Source organism: Mobula hypostoma, chromosome 3 (genome assembly GCF_963921235.1).
Source record: "Mobula hypostoma chromosome 3, sMobHyp1.1, whole genome shotgun sequence".
NCBI lineage: Eukaryota > Metazoa > Chordata > Chondrichthyes > Myliobatiformes > Myliobatidae > Mobula > Mobula hypostoma.
Window position 1 is genome coordinate 184822941 of NC_086099.1, and position 24701 is coordinate 184847641.

Below are 24701 nucleotides of genomic sequence, written 5' to 3' on the forward strand. Positions count from 1 at the left end.
TCCTTCCCGCGCTGACATGGATGACGCATGCGTAATGAGCTCGCATGCGTTCGAGCTCAACAGTGGGCATGAAGGGAATGAGGAAAGGTGCAGCTGACTCATATCGCCAAATCATATTGTTTCCTCGTGACCCGGTAGCGCATGCTTTGCAGCCCGGTGCCGGTCCGCGGCCTGGTGGTTGGGGACCACTGTCCTAAGTGTTCCTGAAGGCACTCCATTTGCTGAGGTGAAGTGACAATAGAAGAAAATAAGTGCATGGAGTAACCTTTGTGGGCTAGGATGCAATGCAGGAAGAAGAGTAATAGCCTCACTAGCTTAATAACATGCATGGAAATGAATTTGATCCCGTGGATTTCTGAAGGAATTATTTCAGTTTATGGTCTTTATTAAAATGTTTGATGAGATAGCAAACTAGTAAATTAGATGTAGCTAATTTAGATTTTCAAAAGCCTGTCAATATGGTAGCTTATAATGGTTGAATGAAAGTAGAGTGAATGAACAAGTAACAAAGTTAAAGTTTAATTGTTATTCAAAATTCAAAGTAAATTTATCATGTATGTCACCATACACAACCCTGAAATTCATTGTCTTGCAGGCATACTCAATAAATCTATAGAATAATAACCATAACAGAATCATTGAAAGACCACAACAGCTTGGGCATTCAACCAGAGTGCAAAAGACAACAAAATGTGCAAATACAAAAAGAGAGTAATAATAATATATAAGCAATAAATGTCAAGAACATAAGATGAAGAGTCCACGAAAGTGAGTCCATAGGTTGAGGGAACATTTCAACGATGGGGTTAGTGAAGTTATCCCCTTATTTTAAGAGCCTGATGGTTGAGGGTAATGACTGTTCCTGATGATATAAGTCCCCAGGCTTTTCCCAATGACAGCAATGGGATGAGGGCATGTCCTGGGTGATCGTAGTCCCTGATGATGGATGCTGCTTTCCTGTGAAAGTGTTTCATGTAGATGTGCTCAATGCTGGGGAGGGCTTTACCAGTGATGAACTGGGCTGTATCCCTGACATTTGTGGAATTTTCCATTCAAGAGCTTTGGCATTTCTGTTACCAGGCTGTGATGCAGCCATTCAACATGCTCTCCACTACACATCTATAGAAATTTGTCAGAGTTTCAGATGCCATACCAAATTTTCACAAACTCCTAAGAAAGTAGAGGCTCTGCCTTGCCTTCTTCATAATTGTACTAGCGTGCTGGGCCCAGGACAAGTCTTTTGAAATAATAGCACCAAGGAATTTAAAGTTGCTGACCCTGTCCACCTCTGCTGAGGACTGGCTGATGGACCTCTGGTTTCCTTCTCCTGAAGTCAATAATCAGCTCCTTGGTCTTATTGACATTGAGTAAAGGGTTGTTGTTACAGCACAACTCAGCCAGATTTTCCAATCTCCCTCCTATATGCTGATTCATCACCACCCTTGATTTGGCCTGTGACAGTGGTGTCATCAGCAAACTTGAGTATGGCATTGGAGCTGTAGATCAGGGGATTAAGCATACAGCCTTGTGGTACATTTGTGCTGATGGAGATCATGGAGGAGACGTTCTTGCCAACCTGAATTGACTGGGGTCTGCAAGTGAGGAAATTGAGGATCCAATTGCATAATGAGGTATTGTGGCATGTTAGTTTTGAGGGAGTGATGGTATTTAATGCTGAGCTGATGTATGGACTATAAATATGAATACAGCCAAATGAAACAGCGTTCCTCTGGGGCCAAGGTACAAGACACAGTACCAACAGTAAACAAATATATTGAAATAGACACCATCTGTGAACCCCTAAGAGCCAATGAAACATGAGCCAATAGAATTCAGAGGACAACCCTGAGGTGCGAGGGCCTTGTCTGTACATCAACCAAGGCAACATCTCCTCTGCCATCAGTTTCAGCAATGAGTCAGTGAACTGGACTCACATTAATCTGCATCGCCAATGTCCAACAGGGTCTTGTGATCTCAACAAGAACATCTGAGAGAATAACCTGCATTTGGATTGTGCACCAACTCCATGCACAGCTTCTAAAGCCTTCTTTCCTGGGTGGTTGAAGCAGACTTCAAATGGTGCACAACAAGTCTAGCTCCACTGATATCCAGCAACTGGCTAGTGGGGTAGACCTGCAATACCTGCTGTTAATATCCAGCAGTGTCTTGTGATCATGAAAAATACATAAAGGATGAACAATTACACATTTGTTTGGACCCAGAGAGGTTGTTGCATCCGAACGCACCACCATTTTACCTCAAGTCAATATGATTTTTCACAGGCCTTAACGCTGAAAGTGGAAGCTTGTTTCTCTGTTCATGTATTTTTGAGAACCTGAATGGCACAGATAAAGCTTACACTTATGGCCCATTTCTAAATGTCCTTTAAAATTTGCGGTGATCTGCTATTTTGATTCACTGCAGTTGATTTGGTAAAGGTACTTACTGTTCTCTATCTTTGAGGAAGAGGTTCAAGGAGAAAATGGCATATAGCTTCAGCAGTTGTGGTGTTGCGTATAAAAGTTGGGGCAACATGTTTGGCAAGACATTGATGAGACCACACATGGAGTATTGGGTGCAGTTCTGATTACCTTGTGATTAAGCTAGAGATGGTGCAGAAGAGATTTACAACTTTTATTGCCTGCAAGGATTGCAGTGTTGAGGTATAAACACAGACTACATATACTACGACGACACTGGTGCCAAGCTGTATCGGCCCTTGGACTACATCAGTGATGTGGAGAGGAGGAACCCGCTGCATGGGCAACAGCCAGTTCTTCAAATCTTCCCGCCCAGGCTTGTGCCCTGGAGAGGAAACAGTCCACCGGAGGCTTTTGGGATCAATGGCTGCCTATATATTCGGTAGCAGTGATCCCTGCCCTCCTAAATGCTGCTGAGACTTGGATTACCCGCTGCAAGCATCTCAAGGCATGAGAAAAATACCACTTCCTTTGTATCTCTAAAAATATTCCAGACTTACTGGAAATGTAAGCTGCCTGTCCATCCTGTCAGTCACTATCTGCTCCATCTATTGAAAGAGACTGGGATTTCCATGTTTGTCTCATTGGTCACCTCAGGACCCACACAACAGGAATAGAATGGAGGAAATCATCCCCGATCACAAGGGATTACATACGGAGACAGTTTATTCAAGGAGTTTAACCACTTCAAAGGTTTTTCCAGCAAGAAGAACATGTTTCTTTATTGAAATTCTTATTGATTAATGAGTTTCAAAAAAGATTTTCAGAGGTTAGGATTTCAAAAAGAGGATCAGGATATCACTGCAGCAAGTTCTGCATTTCTGAACCTAACTCGGGAGGTTGCTGTTAGTTTGCATTTTAATGCTGGCATTGGCCATATGTTCACTGTCATTACAATTGCAAAATCAGGGCATCTTCTTTCTCTTGTCAATTTGTGTGCTGTGTTTTGTCAACTTGTAGTTCTGTGATAATGATTTGGATGCCCGCATTGATTGGTCTCACAGCAAACAATCCTCTGAACAACAAGCTGTAACCATATTCAGAAAAGTGTAGGGGAGTAGAAACTATAGCAGCTTCTCCCAATAAGGATGAGTCATTTGTTCAAGGAAAAAATACATTTACAGCAACATACACAAAATGCTGGAGGAATTTAGCAGGTCAGGTAGCATCCATAGAAAAGAGTAAACAGTAAATGTTTTGGGCTGAGACCCTTCTTCAGACTGAAGAAGGGCCTTCTCGGTCCTGAAGAAGGTTCTAGCCTAAAACATAAACAGTTTACTCTTTTCCATAGATGCTACCTGACCTGCTGAGTTTCAACAGCATTTTATGTGTGTTGATTTGGATTTCCACCATTTGCAGGTTTTCTCATGTTTGAAATATATTTACGTGTTGTATACATGAAACCCTAATCTCAGATACTTAACAACAGTACAAATAATAATCTTGATCGATGAGAAGTACCCAGCTATTTCCATTCTGATTAGGGACAATACTATCACTTCTTTCACTATTATAATACAATAACAGTGAAGAACAAATTCGAGGTTCTACAAAACTTCACCATTATTGAACAGCAATGGGAAAACCTCAGAGACAGCATAATACAAGCAGCGCAAGAGGTGATTCCCAAACAATAGAAAAAAAGCTAAAAAGAAATGGATGACAGAAGAAATTGTGAATCTTATGGAACAAAGAAGAAAATGTAAGGAAAATGAAAAAGCCTACATATCCTTGCATGCACAGATAAAAACCAGGTGCAAGGAAGCAAAAGAAAAGTGGCTTAAGGACAAATGTGAGTTAATAGAACTATTTGCAGAAGACCAACAACAGCAAACACATGCACAACAAGATCAAAGAGGTCACAAATCGGAAGAAAAGCAGGGCAACAACAGGATGTATAAAAGCAAAAGACGGCTCTACAATTATGGAAAAAGGAAAAATAATGCAAAAATGGTCAGGATACACCAAAGACCTATACGATGACAAAGACCGAGAGGACAACTTTGATATTGGCAACAACAACGAGGGCCCAGCAATACTGAAAGAAGAAGTGGAACATGCTATGAAGAAAATGCGAAAGGGGAAATCATCAGGACCAGATAACATTCCAGTTGAACTGTATGAAGCGCTAGAAGATTTTGGTGTAGAGAAATTAACAATCTTCTTGAATAGAATATACAACAGTGGCGAAGTACCAGAAGATCTTTTAAAGACAGTATTCATTGCACTGCCAAAGAAACCAGGTGCAACAGAGTGTGGACAACACAGAACAATTAATTTAATGAGCCACCTCACAAAAATTCTACTTACAACCATCATGCTCAGAATAAGAAACAAAATTAAACCAGAGATAGTGAAGAACAGTGCGGCTTTGTCGAAGGCAAGAGAACATCAAGTGCCACTACATTCTCAGGAATATTATTGAACGGTCAATAGAAGTACAACAAGACCTATACTTCTGTTTCATTGACTACACAAAAGCCTTTCACACAGTGAAACACCGTGTCATCATGAAAATGCTTAAAAATATTAATATCGATGGAAAAGATCTAAGAATAATCAGAAATCTCTACTGGCATCAAAGTGCAGCCGTACAGATAGACAACGAGATTGGTGAATGTCAGCCAATACAGCGAGGAGTCAGACGGGGTTGTGTTCTATCACCAGACCTGTTCTCCCTGTACAGTGAAAACATCATGAGAACCATACAAACCTACCTGGAATAAGTATAGGAGGATACAATATCAACAACCCCCACTATGCGGATGATACAGTACTGATAGCAAACAGTGAAGTAAATTTTTAAAAACTAGTATCTACCATCAACACAGAGAGCGAAAGACATGGCCAAACCTTAAACAAAAAGAAAACTGAAGTAATGGTAATATCAAAGAAACCTGATATCCTAAACTGTAGGATCGTATTGGGAAATGAAATCCTGAAACAAGTTCACAACTTCAAGTACCTTGGATCATGGGTAACATCTGATGGCAAATGTGAAACGGACATAAAAGCAAGAATAGCAATGGCAAGAACAGCATTTACAGAAATGAGAAACATCCTAATGAACAAGAAAATAGCAATTGACATCCGCCTTAGAACTCTCAGCTGCGACATTTTTCCTATATTGATGTATGGCTGCGAGTCATGGACCATCATAAATGCAATGGAAAAAAGAATCAGTGCAGCAGAGATGTGGTTCCTCAGAAGAATGCTATGCATATCATATACGGACAGGATAACCAACGAAGAAGTTCTACAGAGAACGAAAACAAAACGTACATCACTTTAAAAAAAATCAGAAAACAGCAATCAAAATTCTTTGGACACATCATGCAAAGAGACATTAGAACATTTAGTTACAACTGGAAAGCTGGAAGGAAAAAGAAGCAGAGACAGACAGAATGAAAACGACCGATGGAATAACATGGTGGTTAGAAACAGGGGAGGCAACAACTACAATTGGGAGGGTCAGGGACGGTGATGGATGGAGAGACATGATTGTCCGCACTAAGCGGCAAGGCACCTGAATGAATGAATATAATAAAACATGTTCAAAGGTCAAAGGTCCAATTTAATGTCAGAGAAATATATACAATATACATCTTGAAATGCTTTTTTCTTCACAAACATCCACCGTGAAAACAGAGAGGTGCCCCAAAGGATGAACGACAGATAAACATAAGAACCCCAAAGTAACCCCCAGCTCCCCTCCCTCCTGTGTGTAAGTGGCAATGAGCAACAATCCCCCCCCCACTGGCAAAAAAAAGCAAGCTTCAGCACTGTCGCCAAGCACTCAAACTGAGCAAAGCAATGGCAAAGACACAGACTTTGCGTTACACCTGGCATTCGACATACCGCAGATTCTCTCTCTCCCTAATAAGGGAGAAAAAGGTGTCTCCATTTTCCCAGCAAGCAGGGAGACATAACAAACAACTCACTGGTTTCGATGTTAAAGGTCCGTTGCATCACCACTCTGTGCCCGGGACCCCGGGACTTCGGGCCCACAGCAGGTATCCCAACTCCCCTGATGATACACGGGTCTCCTGCCATGACAGCAACCCTCGATCTGCCTGTCTCCAGAGCCCCAAGATCTTAGGCTTCTGAATTTGGCCAGACTTTCAGGCCGAACCTTTGGTGTGCCAAACAATGGCCAGTCCTGAAACCCCAAGAACAGGTCCCATTCCCGCAAAGAGCTGAAGTCAGTGTGTAACTCCAGGTCAGGGTCTTCAAAAGAACGCTGAAAGGGAAAAATAAAGATACTAAAGATGGAAATAGAGCTGTTTCTGAAGATGCAAGTAAAGGAGTCGCCATTTAGCACCATCTTAAATTCGCTCTGCCTTCATGTGTGTATTTTGTTAAAAGTTACATTTCTAGGCACAGCATTACAAATAGACACTCTTACCAGGAAATGGTTATCACAGGAGAGCCCAACTTTAAACGTATGGATGGAAATTACAATGGACATTTACAAAATGGAGAAGATAACAGCATCTGTTATCATAAGTTGGAGCAATTTGATTCATACTGGGAAAAATGGTTCAACGACATAACACCTCATAGGCCTGATTTTATTCTCACAAATCAATGAATATGTTGTGAAAAAAAAAGATCACTCCCTACTTGTGCATAGTTTTCTCCTTTTGCTTGTTCTTTCTTTCCTCTCTTTTCTATAGGTGTATTCCTCAGATAAATATTATGTGGAGATTTGTGGCAAATATGATTATATGATATATATGTACAATATCTGAAATACATCTTATGGAAATGTTTGTTTGATGTTGAACTTATAAATTACAAAAAAAAATTACAAATAGACAAAAAAAAGGGAAAAAAGTCACCTAGATTTTGTGACTGTAATGAAAGCAAAGGTAGCAAACATTAGATTGAGTCATTGTCCAATCTTTCCAATCTTTACAATTAGACTTTTTGAAATACTTGAAATGTATCAAATAGTTTAAACCTTTACTTTGTAAAACATAATTCATCCGTATCAACTTATTTGTGTATTTCTTTTGTAAAACATATCTTTATTATTGATTATACATAGGATGGGTAAGAAGCAAAAGAAGGAAGTGGAACAATCTCCTAAAGATACAGTAAGTTACGGTTTTAAACATAAAATCTGCAAATGATCATAAACTACTGAGTAAAATTTTTCACGTGGTGACTATTTTGTTTAAAACCTTAGAGTCAGAGTCATAGTTTGAGGATAAAGGCGAAGCCTTTTAGGACTGAGATTAGGAAAAACTTCTTCACACAGAGAGTGGTGAATCTGTGGAATTCTCTGCCACAGGAAACAGTTGAGGCCAGTTCATTGGCTATATTTAAGAGGGAGTTAGATATGGCCCTTGTGGCTAGGGGGATCAGAGGGTATGGAGGGAAGGCTGGTGCAGGGTTCTGAGTTGGATGATCAGCCATGATCATAATAAATGGCGGTGCAGGCTCGAAGGGCCAAATGGCCTACTCCTGCACCTATTTTCTATGTTTTCTATGTTTTCTATACAGCACAGAAAGAAGAATTCAGCTCATCATATCCATATCCATTCCATGTTGACAGATAATCTAATACTCATCTATCCTAATCCCATTTTCCAGCACTTGTTCTGCAGCTTGCTTTGCTTTAAAAATCTAACTGCATATCCAGATACTTCAATGTTGTGAGTGTACTTGTCTAGTGCATCCCAGATTGCAACTACCTTTTTGATTGGGGAAAAAAAAATCCTTACATCATCTCTAAACCTTTGGCCCCCGACTTTAGACATCCCTGTTTTTGGGGAAAGGTTGCTTACTATCTACCCTATCAATGCCCTGCACAATTTTGTACACTTCGAGTAAGCCCCTCATTCAGTCTCCTCTTTTACAATGAAAATAATCCCAGCCTATGTAGTTTCACCCCATGTTTGAAACTTTCTATCCCAGGCAATATGTAATTTTTACTGCATTCTTTCAAAAGCAATCATATTCTTTATATAGTTTGACTATTAGAACTGCACATAATATTCCAGCTTTGGCACCATGATCTAGATTACCTTATGTTCTATGCTCTAGTTACTGAAGGCAACCATACTACCATTTATTAGTAGCTCCCAAAATATATTGCCTTGCACTTCTCAGGATTAAATTCCATCTGTCATTGTTCTGTTTAAACAGCTTATCAATCTTGTTCTGTAGCCGAAGCCTACCCTTCTCACTATGAACAGCACCACCAATTTTTGTGCTATCTGCAAACTTATTAATCATATCTCCTAGTTCACATCCAAGTCAGCAATGTATATAAACCACAGTAAGAGTCCCAACATTGACCCCTGTGTACATCACTGCTCAAGGCTTATGAAATCATAACAATAACCTTCCACCACAATCATCTGCCTCTATTTTTTAAGTCAACTTTGGATCTAATTTGCTAACTTGCCTTGGTTCTATGGGCTTTAACTTTTTGGAATTGCCTTCAGTGTGCGTCCTTGACCAAGGTTTTAATGGTCCACAGAGGCTACATCAGCCACACTGTCCTCATCAATATATTTTGTTACTTAATTTGAAAAAGAGTCAAATGAGTCAGATAACATATCTTAACAATAAAGTTGTGCTGACTACCCCAATCAACTAATCCCTCAGAACTCTTTCCAGTACCTTCCTTACCCATGAAGTTAGAATCACTAGCTTGTAATTAACTATCTTATCTCTGCTGTCATCCTTGAATAAAGACAGGAGAATTTGTGGTCTTCTATCTGTGGTCAGTTTTAAACATCTCTATTAAGACTTCAGCAATTGTCTCCCATAGTAGCCCAGGCCTTGGGGATTTAGCCATCATCATCTCCATTCATACATCCACCTTTTCAATGTTAACATGCTCTAGCATATCCTGTCCCCCTCCCTTCCCTGAAATCTGCAGCCACAATGCCTTTCTCCTCAGTGAACACTAAATTGGCTGTTTGATACTTGAGATTGAGATATGATAAAACACAACTTTACATTATGTTTGAATTTTTGTTTTCATTTACCACCAAGTACAAGGTAAGCTTTCTGGGAAAACCAGAAAGCATATGTTTGCAGTTATTACTCAGAGAACTGGGCAAATGTGCAGCATCATAGCAGCAGGGGACTGTCCATACCAGACAGTATCAGTCAGCATCATAGCAGCAGGGGACTCAGTAGCTACGGAATCCATGATTCATCTTCCAGCTGAAAATCCTATTTCTCTCAATTGTTCTCAGTTTTGTTTCTATTGTCAAGCCAATTTTACATGCATAGTTTATTATCTTTTTAAAAAGCCTCAAGTAGAATATTATTCCACGTACATCGCATGTCAGACGGGAGGATCCCGAAAGACCTGTTGTATGGGGATCTGGCCTCTGCCAAGAGAGCACAAGGGCGGCCCCATCTTCGTTTCAAAGACGTTTGCAAGAAAGACATGAAGTCACTGAAAAGGTACGTCGAAAGGTGGGAGGACACCGCAAGCGATCGCCTTCACTAGAGGCTGGAACTACGCAGAGGTCTGAAAAGAGGAGAAGAGAAGCTGAGGCTTGCTGCTGAAGAAAAGCACACTCATCGGGAAAAACAGCACCAAGACAACACTGGAGGACAGCGCCTTCAAGTGCAGTCGCTGCAGCCGACACTGTCACTCTCGTGTGGGACTCTACAGCCACAACAGACGCTGCTCCACCAACACAGACTGAAGCAAGACTTTCCAGGCGCAGATCCATGGTCTCACGAGACCAATGGATGCCACCACAGAATATTATTAAATGTCTTAAAATTGCCTTAATTCTATTTCTTGGTAATTGTTTCAAATAATTCATGCAATATGCCTATTTTATTCTAAATAAGTTTCCTAATAGCCGAGAATTTACACTCTTAGATTTACACTATTAGCATCCTTACAAATTATTAATGAGGTTTATATTCTCGATCAATTCACAAAAGAATCCATCAACTTAATACTAAATGACAGTACTTTCTCTAACTTGGGTGTTTTTAATGTTTTTATCATAAAGTATGTCAAATCACTTTACAGAATGGTGTCTGAATTCTCTAACCCATTCTATTGAAAAGGCTAAGATCTTAATTGGGCTTTTTGGTCCCAGAACTTATGAATAGGCCCTTCCAGCCCTTCAAGCCATGCCACCAGCAATCCCCGATTTAACTCTAGCCAAATCACAGGAAAATTTACAATGACCAATTAACCTACTAACTGATACATCTTTGAACTGTGGGAGGAAACCGGAGCACCTGGAGGAAACCCATGAATTCCACAGAAAGGATGTACAAAGTCCTTACAGAGGATGCCGGGATTGAACTTCGAACTCTAACACCCTCCGCGACATAAATACATTGCTAGAGAACAATTAGAGTGGGCACTTAAAGAGTGATTCCATACATGATGGGGCCAATCATCACAATCTGAAGAAATTATTGTATGATATCCTTGGTGAAATATCCTCACCCAAAACATATTCAGCTGGCTTTATATGTGTCCTCAGACCATTACTTCAAGGAATAGCATTTTTGCTTATGATTTCAGGATTCGGTTCCATTTACAACACCTAATGACAACATATGAATCAAACTGAATGTGATCCACAATCACACACACTCAAATAGCAGATAACATCATGGTATCAAATAAGTAAAATTCCACTAATTCCATTTGTACCAACATCTCTGCTTTCTCCACCATATTCATCTGAGGCAAATGAGGGATCAATATTTAACAAAAGTCTTACTGGGCTAGGCACATCAACAAACAAGGGCAGGGTATAGTTTTGGTGCCCTGGGTTTAGGAAGAGATCCTTTCTGAACTCTTCCGCAATCAACATCAGAAGAGTAATTCATTACTTGCCTCCGTGACCTTGGCTGCACCTGCGGTCAAAGATCTTGATTACCACCAATAGAAGAGCCAGAAGTCTAGGTAGGGGCACTGCTATTAAAATCAATATTCATATCCTCTGCATCTGCACAAATGCAATGTATATTCTTCAGAGTGGAATGTATCAATTTTGCAAAATTTTGTTAACAGAATCGTCCCACTGTGGCACCCACCACCAAAAGAAATAAAAACACAGTTAGGGCAATAAACTTTTAAGTTGTACATCTTCCACACTGTTGCTTCATTGATATTGGATTAGAATCCTGGAATTCTCCGTACAATACTTATATGAAACTATTAATGCCACACACTGTTTGTTTATTTAAGCAACTACCCAACACCGCATTTCCTGGATAGATGAAGATTATTAGTAAGTGGTCATTGTGAGCATCCTCCTCTTCCTCCTGAGAGCAGTGATAACTGTGAGGAGATGTATAAAGAGGAAGAAAACATTTAATGTTGGAATTCCAAAGAGAAAGATGGTTGAATATTGTGATAATAATTGTTGGTTAGAAAAATGGAGCAGAGATCGTAGGAAAGCATAAGAAGTTGCAATCAGAGAAATGATGACTTTAAGATAGAGAAATGAAAGGCAATAGAATAATTTTACAGATAATACACAGATAGAGATCTTATATATTTGGTTTTAGGGAAAGACATTAAGGCAAAGTCAGAATCAGGTTTATTATCACCAGCATGTGACAGGAAATTTGTTAACTTAGCAGCAGCAGTTCAATGCAATACATAATCTAGCAGAGAAAAAAAAATGAAGTAAAAATAATAATAAACAAGTAAATCAATTACAGTATATGTATATTGAATTGAATTATAAAAACGTGCAATACAGAAATACTGTATATTTTTTAAAAAGTGGGGTAGTGTCCAAAGATGTGCTGGAGCTTTTGGAAAGCATCAAGTTGGATAAGTCACTGGGATCGGACGGGATGTACCCCAGGCTACTGTGGGAAGCGAGGGAGGAGATTGCTGAGCCTCTGGCAATGAGCTTTGCATCATCAATGAGGACAGGAGAGGTTCCAGAGGATTAGAGGGTTGCGGATGTTGTTCCCTTATTCAAGAAAGGGAGTAGGGATAGTCCAGGAAATTATAGGCAGTGAGTCTTATTTCAGTGGTTGATAGGTTGATGGAGAAGATCCTGAGAGACAGGATTTATGAAAATTTGGAGAGGAATAATATGATTAGGAATAGTCAGCATGGCTTTGTCAAAGGCAGGTCGTGCCTTACGAGCCTGTTTGAATTTTATGAGGATGTGACAAAGCACATTGATGAAGGTAGAACCGTAGTTGTAGTGTATATAGATTTTAGCAAGGCATTTGATAAGATATCCCATGCAAGGCTTATTGAAAAAGTAAGAAGGCATGGGATCCAAGGGGACATTGCTTTGTGGATCCAGAACTGGCTTGCCCACAGAAGGCAAAGAGTGGTTGTAGATAGGTCATATTCTGCATGGAGGCCGGTGACCAGTGGTGTGCCTCAGGGATCTGTTCTGGGACCTCTACTCGTTGTGATTTTTACAAATGACCTGGATGAGGAAGTGGAGGGATAGGTTAGTAAATTTGCTGATGACACAAAGGTTGGGAGTGTTGTGGATAGTGTGGAGGACTGTCAGAGGTTACAATGGGACATTGATTGGATGCAAAACTGGGCTGAGAAGTGGCAGATGGCGTTCAACCCAGATAAGTGTGAGGTGGTTCATTTTGGTAGGTCAAATATGATGGCAGAATATAGCATTAATAGTAAGACTCTTGGCAGTGTGGAGGATCAGAGGGATCTTGGGGTCCGAATCCATTGGACACTCAAAGCTGCTACACAGATTGACTCAAACACGAGGAAATCTGCAGATGCTGAAAATTCAAGCAACACACACAAAATGCTGGTGGAACATGGCAGGCCAGGCAGCATCTATAGGAAGAGGTACAGTGGACGTTTTGGGCCGGGACCCTTCATCAGGACTAACTGAAAGAAGAGATAGTAAGAGATTTGAAAGTGGGAGGGGGAGGAGGAGATCTGAAACAATAGGAGAAGGCAGGAGGGAGAGGGATGAAGCTAAGAGGTGGGAAGTTGATTGGCAAAAGGGATACAAGGCTGGAGAAGGGAGAGGATCATGGGACGGGAGACCTAGGGGGAGGGGAGCACCAGAGGAAGATATAGTCAGATGGAGAAAAAAAGAGAGAAAGAAAGGGGAAAACAAATAAAAAATAATAAATAAGGGATGGGGTAAGAAGGGGAGGGGGGGCATTAACGGAAGTTAGAGAAGTTAATATTCATGCCATCAGATTGGAGGCTACCCAGATGGACTATAAGGTGTTGTTCCTCCAACCTGAGTGTGGCTTCATCTTGACAGTAGAGGAGGCCATGGATAGACATATCAGAATGGGAATGGGACGCGGAATTAAAATGTGTGGCCACTGGGAGATCCTGCTTTCTCTGGCGGACAGAGCGCAGATGTTCAGCGAAACGGTCTCCCAGTCTGTGTCGGGTCTCGCCAATATATAGAAGGCCACACCAGGAGCACCGGACGCAGTATATCACCCCAGCCGACTCACAGGTGAAGTATCACTTCACCTGGAAGGACTGTCTGGGGCCCTGAATGGTGGTGAGGGAGGAAGTGTAGGGACACGTGTAGCACTTGTTCCGCTTACAAGGATAAGTGCCGGGAGGGAGATCGGTGGGAAGGGATGGGGGGATGAATGGACAAGGGAGTCGTGTAGGGAGCGATCCCTGTGGAAAGCAGTAAGGTGGGGGGAGGAGGCAAAGATGTGCTTAGTGGTGGGATCCAGTTGGAGGTGGCAGAAGTTACGGAGAATTATATGTTGGACCCGGAGGCTGGTGGGGTGGTAGGTGAGGACAAAGGGAACCCTATCCCTGGTGGGGTGGCAGGAGGATGGAGTGAGAGCAAATGTACATGAAATGGGAGAGACACTTTTGAGAGCAGAATTGATGATGGAGGAAGGGAAGCCCCTTTCTTTAAAAAAGGAGGACATCTCCTTCGTCCTGGAATGAAAAGCCTCATCCTGAGAAATGCCCCTCCTCCCCTTCTTACCCCCATCCCTTATATATTTTTTTTATTTCCCCCCTTTCTTTCTGTCTTTTTTTTCTCCCTCTGTCCCTCTCACTATATCTTCCTCTGGTGCTCCCCTCCTTCTTCCTTTCCCCCTAGGCCTCCTGTCCCATGATCCTGTCCCTTCTCCAGCCTTGTATCCCTTTTGCCAATCAACTTTACAGCTCTTAGCTCAATCCCTCCCCCTCCTGTCTTCACCTATCATTTTGGATCTCCCCCTCCCACTTTCAAATCTCTTACTATCTCTTCTTTCAGTTTGTCCTGACACAGGTTGACTGTGTGGTTAAGAAGGCATATGGTGCATTGGCCTTCACCAATTGTGGGACTGAGTTTAAGAGTCAAGAGGTAATGTTGCAGCTATGTAGGACCCTGGTCAGACCCCACTTGGAGTACTGTGCTCAATTCTGGTCGCCTCACTATAGGAAGGATGTGGAAACCATAGGAAGGGTGCAGAGGAGAATTACAAGGATGTTGCTTGGATTGGGGAGCATACTTATGAGAATAGGTTGAGTGAACTCGGCTTTTTCTCCTTGGAGCGACGGAGGATGCTAGGTGACTTGATAGAGGTGTACAAGATAATGAGAGGCAGTGATCGTGTGGATAGACAGAGGCTTTTCCCCAGGGCTGAAATGGCTAGCACGAGAGGGCATAGTTTTAAGGTGCTTGGAAGCAGGTACAGAGGAGATGTCGGGTAAGATTTTTACGCAGAGAATCGTGAGTGCGTGGAATGGGCTGGCGGTGGCAGTGGTGGAGGCAGAGACGATAGGGTCTTTCAAGGGACTCCTGGATGGGTACATGGAGCTTGGAAAAATAGAGTGCTATGGGGTAAAGCCTAGGTAGTTCTAAGGTAGGGACATGTTCGGCACAGCTTTGTGGGCCAAAGGGCCTGTATTGTGCTGTCTATTTTCTACGTTTCTATGATTCAACGTCCATTTAGGAACCAGATGGCAGAGGGGAAGAAGATGTTCCTGAATCGCTGAGTGTCTGCCTTCAGGCTTCTGTACCTCCTACCTGATAGTAACAGTGAGAAAAGGGCATGTCCTGGGTGCTGGAGGTCCTTAATAATGGACGCTGCCTTTCTGAGTCACCGCTCCCTGAAGATGTCCTGGATACTTTGTAGGCTAGTACCCAAGATGGAGCTGACTGGATTTACAACCCTCTACAGCTTCTTTTGGTCCTGTGCGGTAGCCCCTCCATACCAGACAGTGATACAGCCTGTCAGAATGCTCTCCACGATACAACTATAGAAGTTTTTGAGTGTATTTGTTGACATGCCAAATCTCTTCAAACTCGGAATAAAGTATAGCCACTGTCTTGCCTTCTTTATAACTACATCAAAATGTTGGGGCCAGTTTAGATCCTCAGCGATCTTGACACCCAGGAACTTGAAGTTGCTCACTCTCTCCACTTCTGATCCCTCTATTAGGATTGGTATGTGTTCCTTCGTTTTACCCTTCCTGAAGTCCACAATCAGCTCTTTTGTCTTACTGAAGTTGAGTGCTAGGTTGTTACTGTGGCACCACTCCGCTAGTTGGCATATCTCATTCCTGTACGCCTTCTTGTCACCACCTGAGATTCTACCAACAATGGTTGTATCATCTGCAAATTTATGGATGGTATTTGAGCTATGCCTAGCCACCCGGTCATGGGTATATAGAGAGTAGAGCAGTGGGCACACACCCCTGAGGTGCACCAGTGTTGATCGTCAGCGAGGAGGATATGTTATCACCAATCCGCACAGATTGTGGTCTTCCGGTTAGGAAGTCGAGGATCCAATTCCAGAGGGAGGTACAGAGGCCCAGGTTCTGCAACTACTCAATCAGGATTGTGGGAACGGTGAGTTATATGAATGCTGAGCTATAGTCGATGAACAGCATCCTGAGATAGGTGTTTGTGTTGTCCAGGTGAGTAGAGGTCAGAATTAAGGAAAGTTCAGTCATTGATTGCGGCTTCCTAAATCATTGTAGCCTCCTGAAAGTAGCTATGCAGGTTGATAGGGCATTAAAGAAGAGGTATGTTAAGCTTGCCTTTTTTAGTTTAGGCATTGAGTTGAAGAATCAAGAAGCTATAATGTAGCAGTATGGAAGTTTAGTTTGGCTGCATTTGGAGTATTGTATTCAGTTCTGGTCATCCCATTTTAGAAGGATGTGGAAGTTTTTGGAGAAGGCACCGAAGAGACTTACCAGGATGCTCTCTGGAATAGAGGCCATCTGCTATGAGGAGAGTTTCGATTTTGGCTTAGGTTGTTTCATTCTGGAGCAGCCGAGGTTGAGGAGACCTAAAGGAAGTTTATACGTTTATGAGAGGCATTGATGGCCAAGGTCCAGTGCCAGAGGGTATGCGTTTAAGATGAAAGGGATAGACTCAAGAGAGTAATGCAGGGCCAGTTTATTTTTCATGGACTGCTGTCAAAGTGTGATAGTAAATTCAAATATGACAGAGACTTTTAAGAGGCTCTTGCATGGAAACATGAATGTGGAGAGAATGGAGGGATATGGACATTGTGTATGTAGAAGGGATTAGTTTATTTAAGCATTTAATTACTAGTGGGCCAAAGGGCATAATCCTATACTTCATTGCTCTATGTTCACTATGATGGGGTTATACTACAAGCCTCTGAATAACCAGTAAGATAGAGAGAAATTGTTACGTTGGCTGATTATGGAAAGTCCTCGGCGTTTTTTTGCATATGTTACAAACAAAAGGATCACAAGGTAGCTTGTAGGACCATTCAGTGGTAAAGGTGGGAGTAGAGGCAGAGGAAGTGGGTAAGGAACTAAACCAATACTCCACTTTGGTATTCACCAAGGAGACTTACTTACAAACTGCCTGTTATGCCACTGGTGTTTAGGGCAGCAATGAATGTCCTCTGTCTCTGCCTGTTTAAGACCATAGGATATAGGAGCAGAATTAGGCCATTTGACCCATCGTGCCTGCTCCACCATTTCATCATGGCTAATACAATTTTCCTTACAGCCCCAATCTCAGGCCTTTTCCTTGTATCCTTCATGCCCAGACCAATCAAGAATCTATCTAAACCTGGCCTCCACAGCTGCCTGTGGCAAAGAATTCGACAGATTCACCAATCTCTGACTAAAGAAATTCTTCCTCACCTCCTTTCTAAAAGGACACCCCTTTATTCTGAGGCTGTGTCCTCTAGTCTTAGACTCTCTCACCATAGGGAACATCCTCTCTACATCCACTCTGTCAAGGCCTTTCACCATTCGATAGTTTTCAAAGAGGTCATTCCTCATTCTGAATTTAGTGAATATAAGTCCAAAGCCATCAAAGGTTCTTCATATGACAAGCCACTCAGTCCTAGAATAATTTTCGTGTGCCTCCTTTGAACCTTCTCCAGTTTCAACATATCCTTTCTAAAATGAGGGGCCCAAAACTGCTCTTAAAACTCCAGGTGAAGTCTTACCAGTGCTTTACAAAGTCTCAATATTACATTCATGTTTTTTTTTATTCTAATCCTCTTGAAATGAATGCTAACATTGCATTTCCCTTCCTCTTCAGTGACTCAACCTGCAAATTAAGGGAAAATAAGGGAATCTTACACAAGGATTTCGAAGTCCCTTTCAACCTCAGTCTTCTGTATTTTCTCTCCGTTTAGAAAATAGCCAACCCTTTCATTTCTTCTACCAAAGCTCATGACCATACATTTCACGACACTATTTTCCATTTGCCATTTCTTTGCACATTCTCCTAATTGGCCAAAGTCCTTTTGTAGCCTCTCTGCTTCCTTAAAACTACCTGTCCCTCGACCTATCTTCATATCATCTGCAAACTTTGCAACAAAGTCAACAGTTCCATCATTTAAATCATTGACATACAATGTAAAATGAATCAGTCCCAACACAGACCCCTGTGGAACACCACTAGTCACTGGCAGCCAACCAGAAAAGGCTCACTTTATTCCCACTCTTTGCGTCCTGCCAATCAACTACCACTTTATCCATGCAAGAATCTTACGTGCAATACCATGGACTCGTAGCTTGTTAAGCAGCCTCATGTGTGGCACCTCATTAAAGGTCTTCTGAAAATCCAGGTACACAACATCAACTAATTCTCCTTTGTCTATCTTGTTTGTTATGTCTTCAAAGAATTCCTACAGATTTGTTTGGCAAGATTTTCTCTTGCGGAAACCATGCTGACTTTGGCCTATTTTATCATGTGCCTCCAAGTACCCTGACATTTCGTCCTTAATAATCCACTCCAACATCTTTCCAACCACTGAGGTCAGACTAACAGGCCTAGAGTTTCATTTCTTCTGCCTCTCTTTCTTCTTGGAGTGACATTTGCAATATTCCAGTCTTCCAGAACCATTCCAGAATCTCATGATTCCTGAAAGGTCATTACTAATGCCTCCATAATCTTTTCAGCCACCTCTTTCAGAACCCTGGGGTCTACACTATCTGGCCCAGGTAACTTCTCTACCTTCAGACCTTCCAATTTCCCAAGAACTTTCTATCTATTAGATTCAATTAGATTCAACTTTATTGTCATTGTGTCGAGTACAGATACAAAGTCAATGAAATGCAGTTAACATCTAACCAGGAATGCAAAGAATAGTGTTATTTACAAAATAACTGCGAAACTTCCACTCTCCCCTCCTACCCCTCCTCACAGTCCCCCACCCTGCTCTCATGACTATACCCCTTCCCCACATGAAACCACCACGGTGGGCTTCACAGCTGAACAGGTGAGAAGACAGCTGAAATGTCTCAACCCAAGCAAGGCTGCAGGACCGGATGGTGTCAGTACCAGGGTGTTCAAAGCCTGTGCCCCTCAGCTATGTGGAGTACTTCGCCATGTATTCAACCCGAGCCTGAGGCTCCGGAGGTTTCCTGTACTGTGGAAGACGTCCTGCCTCGTCCCTGTGCCGAAGACGCCACGCCCCAGCGGCCTCAATGACTACAGACCGGTGGCATTGACGTCCCACATCAGGAAGACCCTGGAGAGACGTTCTGGAGCTGCTCTGGCCTATGGTCAGGCCACACTTAGATCCCCTCCAGTTCGTCTACCAGCGCCGACTAGGAGTTGAGGATGCCATCGTCTACCTGCTGAACTGTGTCTACGCCCACCTGGACAAGCCAGCGAGCACTGTGAGCGTCATGTTTTTTGACTTCTCCAGTGCGTTCAACACCATCCACCCTTCTCTGCTGGGGGAGAAGCTGACAGCGATGCAGGTGGATGCTTCCCTGGTGTCATGGATTCTTGATTACCTGACTGGCAGACCACAGTACGTGTGCTTGCGACACTGTGTGTCCGACAGAGTGATCAGCAGCACTGGGGCTCCACCGGGGACTGTCTTGTCTCCCTTTCTCTTCACCATTTACACCTTGGACTTCAACTACTGCACAGAGTCTTGTCATCTTCAGAAGTTTTCGGATGACTCTGCCATAGTTGGATGCATCAGCAAGGGAGATGAGACTGAGTACAGGGCTACGGTAGGAAACTTTGTCACATGGTGTGAGCAGAATTATCTGCAGCTTAATGTGAAAAACGCTAAGGAGCTGGTGGTAGACCTGAGGAGAGCTAAGGTACTGGTGACCCCTGTTTCCATGCAGGGGGTCAGTGTGGACATGGTGGAGGATTACAGATACCTGGGGATACGAATTGACAATAAACTGGACTGGTCAAAGAACACTGAGGCCGTCTACAAGAAGAGTCAGAGCTGTCTCTATTTCCTGAGGAGAATGAGGTCCTTTAACATCTGCCGGACGATGCTGAGGATGTTCTACGAGTCTGTGGTGGCCAGTGCTATCATGTTTGCTGTTGTGTGCTGGGGCAGCAGGCTGAGGGTAGCAGACACCAACAGAATCAACAAACTCATTCGTAAGGCCAGTGATGTTGTCTCTCACGGTGGTGTCTGAAAAGAGGATGCTGTCTAAGTTGCATGCCATCTTGGACAATGTCTCCCATCCACTACATAATGTACTGGGTGGGCACACGAGTACATTCAGCCAGAGACTCATTCCACCGAGATGCAACATAGAGCGTCATAGGAAGTCATTCCTGCCTGTGGCCATCAAACTTTACAACTCCTCCCTTGGAGGGTAAGACATCCTGAGCCAATAGGCTGGTCCTGGACTTATTTCATAATTTACTGGCATAATTTACATATTACTATTTAACTATTTATGGTTTTATTACTATTTATTATTTATGGTGCAACTGTAACAAAAACCAATTTCCCCTGGGATCAATAAAGTATGACTATGACTATGAAAATAACTCTAGTTATAGTAACTTCGCACACTTCATGCCCCTGACACCTGGAACACTCCGCCATATTGCAAGTGTCCTCCAAGTGAAGACTGATGCAAAATACTTAATCAATTTGTCCACCATTTCCTTGTCCCCCATTATTACCTCTCTTGTACACTTTATGTATCTGAAGAAACTTTTGATATCCTCTTTAATATGATTGGCTAGCTTAGTTTTGCATTCCATCTTTACCTTCTTAAAGACCTTCTTGTTGCCTTTTAAAAGCTTCCCAATCCACTAACATCTGAATAATTTTTGCTCCGTTATATGCCCTGTTTTTGTTTTTTTTATGTTGGCTTTGTTAACATAAAATCTTGTTAACCAAGGTTGTGTCATCTTATCTTTAGAATACTTCTTCCTCTCTGGGACTTGTATATCCTGTGTCTTCTGAATTGCTTCCATAAATTCGAGCCATTGCTACTCTGCCATCATCCCTGCCTGTGTTCTTTTCCAATCAATTCTGGCCAACTCCTTTCTCATGTCTCTATAATTCCCTTTACTCCACTGCAAAAGTAGTAGATCTGACTTTAAGTTGTCCTTCTCAAATTGCAGGTTGAATTCAATCGTAGTGTGATCACTTGCCCCCAAGGGTTCTTTAACCTCAAGGTCTCTGACAAATTCTGGTTCATTGTCCAACACCCAATCCAGAAAAGCTGATCTCTTAGTGGGCTCAACCATGAGCTGCTCCAAAAAGAAATATAGAAACCCTACAGCCCAATGCAGGTTCTTTGGCCCACAAAGCTGTGCCGAACATGTCTTTACCTTAGAAATTATGCAGGGTTACCCATAGCCCTCTATTTTTCTAAGCTCCATGTACCTATCCAGGAGTCTGTTAAAAGACCCTATCGTATCCGCCTCCACCGCCGTCGCTGGCAGCCCATTCCATGCACTCACCACATTCTGCACAAAAAAAACCAATAAAAAATACTTACTCTTAACATCTCCTCTATACCTACTTCCAAGCACCTAAAAACTGTGCCCTCTTGTGCTAGCCATTTCAACCCTGGGAAAAAGCCTCTGACTATCCACACGATCAATACCTCTCATCATCTTGTACACCTCTATCAGGTAAGGGCACCTCTCATCCTCTGTCACTGCAAGGAGAAAAGGCCGAGTTCACGCAGCCTATTCTCATAAGGCATACTCCCCAATCCAGGCAACATCCTTGTAAATCTCGTCTACGATCTTTCTATGGTTTCCACATCCTTTCCGTAGAGAGGCAACCAGAACTAAGCACAATACTCTAAGTTGGGTCTGACCAGGGTCCTATACAGCTGCAACATTACCTCTCGGTTCCTAAACTCAATCTCAAGATTGATGAAGGCCAATGCACCGCATGCCTTCTTAACCATAGAGTCAAACTGTGTAGCAGCTTTGAGCGTTCTATGGACTCTGACCACAAGATCCCTCTGATCCTCCACACTGCCAAGAGTCTTACCATTAATGCTATATCCTGCCATCATATTTGACCTACCAAAATGAACTACCTCACACTTATCTGGGTTGAACTCCATCTGCCACTTCTCAGCCCAGTTTTGTATCCTATCAATGTCCTCTGTAAACTCTGACAGCCCTCCACACTATCCACAGCACCTCCAACCTTTGTGTCATCAGCAAATTTACTAACCCATCCCTCCACTTCCTCATCCAGGTCATTTGTAAAAATCACAAAGAGTAGGGTCCCCAGAGCAGATCCCTGAGGCACACCACTGGTCACTGACCCTCATGCAGATAAGATGCCTACAACCACTTTTTGCCTTCTGTGGGTCCACAAAGCAAAGTCCTCTCAGATCCCATGCATCCTTACTTTCTGAATAAGTCTTGCATGGGGTACCTTGTCAAATGCCTTGCTGAAATCCATACACACTACATCTACTGCTCTACCTTCATCTATGTGTTTAGTCATATCCTCAAAGAATTCATTCAGGCTCATAAGGCATGGCCTGCCTTTGACAAAGCCATGCTGACTATTCCTAATCATATTATACCTCTCCAAATGTTCATAAATCCTGCCTGTCAGGATCTTCTCCATCAACTTACCAACCACTGAAGTAAGACTCCTGGTGTATAATTTCCTGGGCTATCTCTACTCCCTTTCTGGAATAAGGGAACATCATCTGCAACCCTCCAATCCTCTAGAACCCCTCCCGTCCCCATTGAGGTTGCAAAGATCATCGCCAGAGGCTCAGCAATCTCCTCCCTCACCTCCCACAGTAGCCTAGGGGACATCTCGTCTGGTCCTGATGACTTATTGAACTTGATGCTTTCCAAAAGCTCCAGCATATCCTCTTTCTTAATATATACATGCTCAAGCTTTTCTGTCCGCTGTAAGTCATCCCTACTATCGCCAAGATCCTTTTCCATAGTGAAAACTGAAGTAAAGTACTTATTAAGTACCTCCGCTATCTCCTCTGGTTCCGTACACACTTTTCCTCTGTTGCACTTGATTGGTCCTATTCTCTCACATCTTATCCTTCACATACGTGTAGAATGCCTTTGGATTTTCCTTAATTCTGTCTGCCAAGGCCTTCTCATGACCCCTTCTGGCTGTCCTAATTTCATTATTAAGCTCCTTCCTGCTAGCCTTATAATCTTCTAGATCTCTATCATCACCTAGTTTTTTGAACCTTTCTTAAGTTTTTCTTTTCTTCTTGAATAGATTTACAACAGTCTTTGTACACCACGATTCCTGTACCCTACCATGCTTTCCCCGTTTCATTGGAACGTACCTATACATAACTCCACGCAAGTATCCCCTGAACATTTCCTACATTTCTTCCCTACATTTCCCTGAGAACATCTGTTCCCAATTTATGCTTCCAAGTTCCTGCTTGATAGCCTCATATTTCCCCTTACTTCAATTAAACGCTTTCCTAACTTGTGTGTTCCTATCCCTCTCCAATGCTATGATAAAGGAGATAGAGTTGTGATCACTATCTCCAAAATGCTCTCCCACTGAGAGATCTGAAACCTGACCAGGTTCATTTCCCGATACCAGATCAAGTACAGCCTCTCTTCTTCTAGGCTTATCTACATATTGTGTCAAGAAGCCTTCCTGAACACACCTAACTAACTCTACCCCATCTAAACCCCTCGCTTTAGGGAGATGCTAATCGATATTTTGGAAATTAAAATTTCCCACAGTGACAACCCTGTAATTATTACACCTTTCCAGAATCTGTCTCCCTATCTGCTCCTCAATGTCCCTGTTACTATTGGGTGGTCTATAAAGAAAAACACCCAGTAAAGTTATTGACCCCTTCCTGTTCCTAACTTCCACCCACAGAGACTCCGTAGACAATCCCTCCATGCCTTCCTTTTCTGTAGCCGTGACACTATCTCTGATCAACAGTGCCATGCCCCCACCTCTATTGCCTCCCTCCCTCATAGGCACTGTAGAAATCTCACAGATGACTCATAGGCACTCTAGAAATTCCACCTCCTGGAATCCAGCACCAAACTAATTTTCCCAATCTACTTGCATATTGAAGTTCCCCATGGCTATTATAACATTGCCTTTTTGGCATGCTTTTTCTATCACCATTGTAATTTGAAGGCCACACCCTTTCTACTGCTTGGGAGTCTGTATCCAACTCCATCAGGCTCTTTTTACACTTGCAGTTCCTTAGCTCAATCCAGAATGATTCAATACATATGTCACCTCGTTCTAATGATTTGATTTCATTTTTTACCAATAGAGCAACACCGCCCCCTTTGCCTTCCTGCCTGTCCTTTCGACACAATGTGTATCCTTGGACATTAAGCTCCCAGCTATAAACTTCCTTCAGCCATGATTCAGTGATGCTACAACATCATATCTGCCAATCTGTAACTGTGCTGCAAGTTCATCTACCTTATTCCGTATACTGCGGGCATTCAAATATAACACCTTCAACCCTGTGTTCACCCTTTATGATGTTGTCTGCATTTTATATTGCAACTCATCCCGTTGACTGTAATTTTGCCCTATCATCAGCCTTTCCTCATTGCACGCAACACA

General features: G+C 42.5%; 1 protein-coding gene across 1 annotated transcript in view; it reads left to right on the forward strand.

Annotated features, from left to right (window-relative positions):
- armc3 (armadillo repeat containing 3) overlaps positions 1 to 24701 on the forward strand; it is a 107819-nt gene that overhangs the window by 2366 nt on the left and 80752 nt on the right. Inside the window, exon 2 of the mRNA XM_063044234.1 lies at positions 7531 to 7579. Coding sequence (XP_062900304.1) covers positions 7532 to 7579 — 48 coding nt within the window. The 5' untranslated portion in view covers position 7531. The remainder of the gene's footprint in view (positions 1 to 7530; positions 7580 to 24701) is intronic.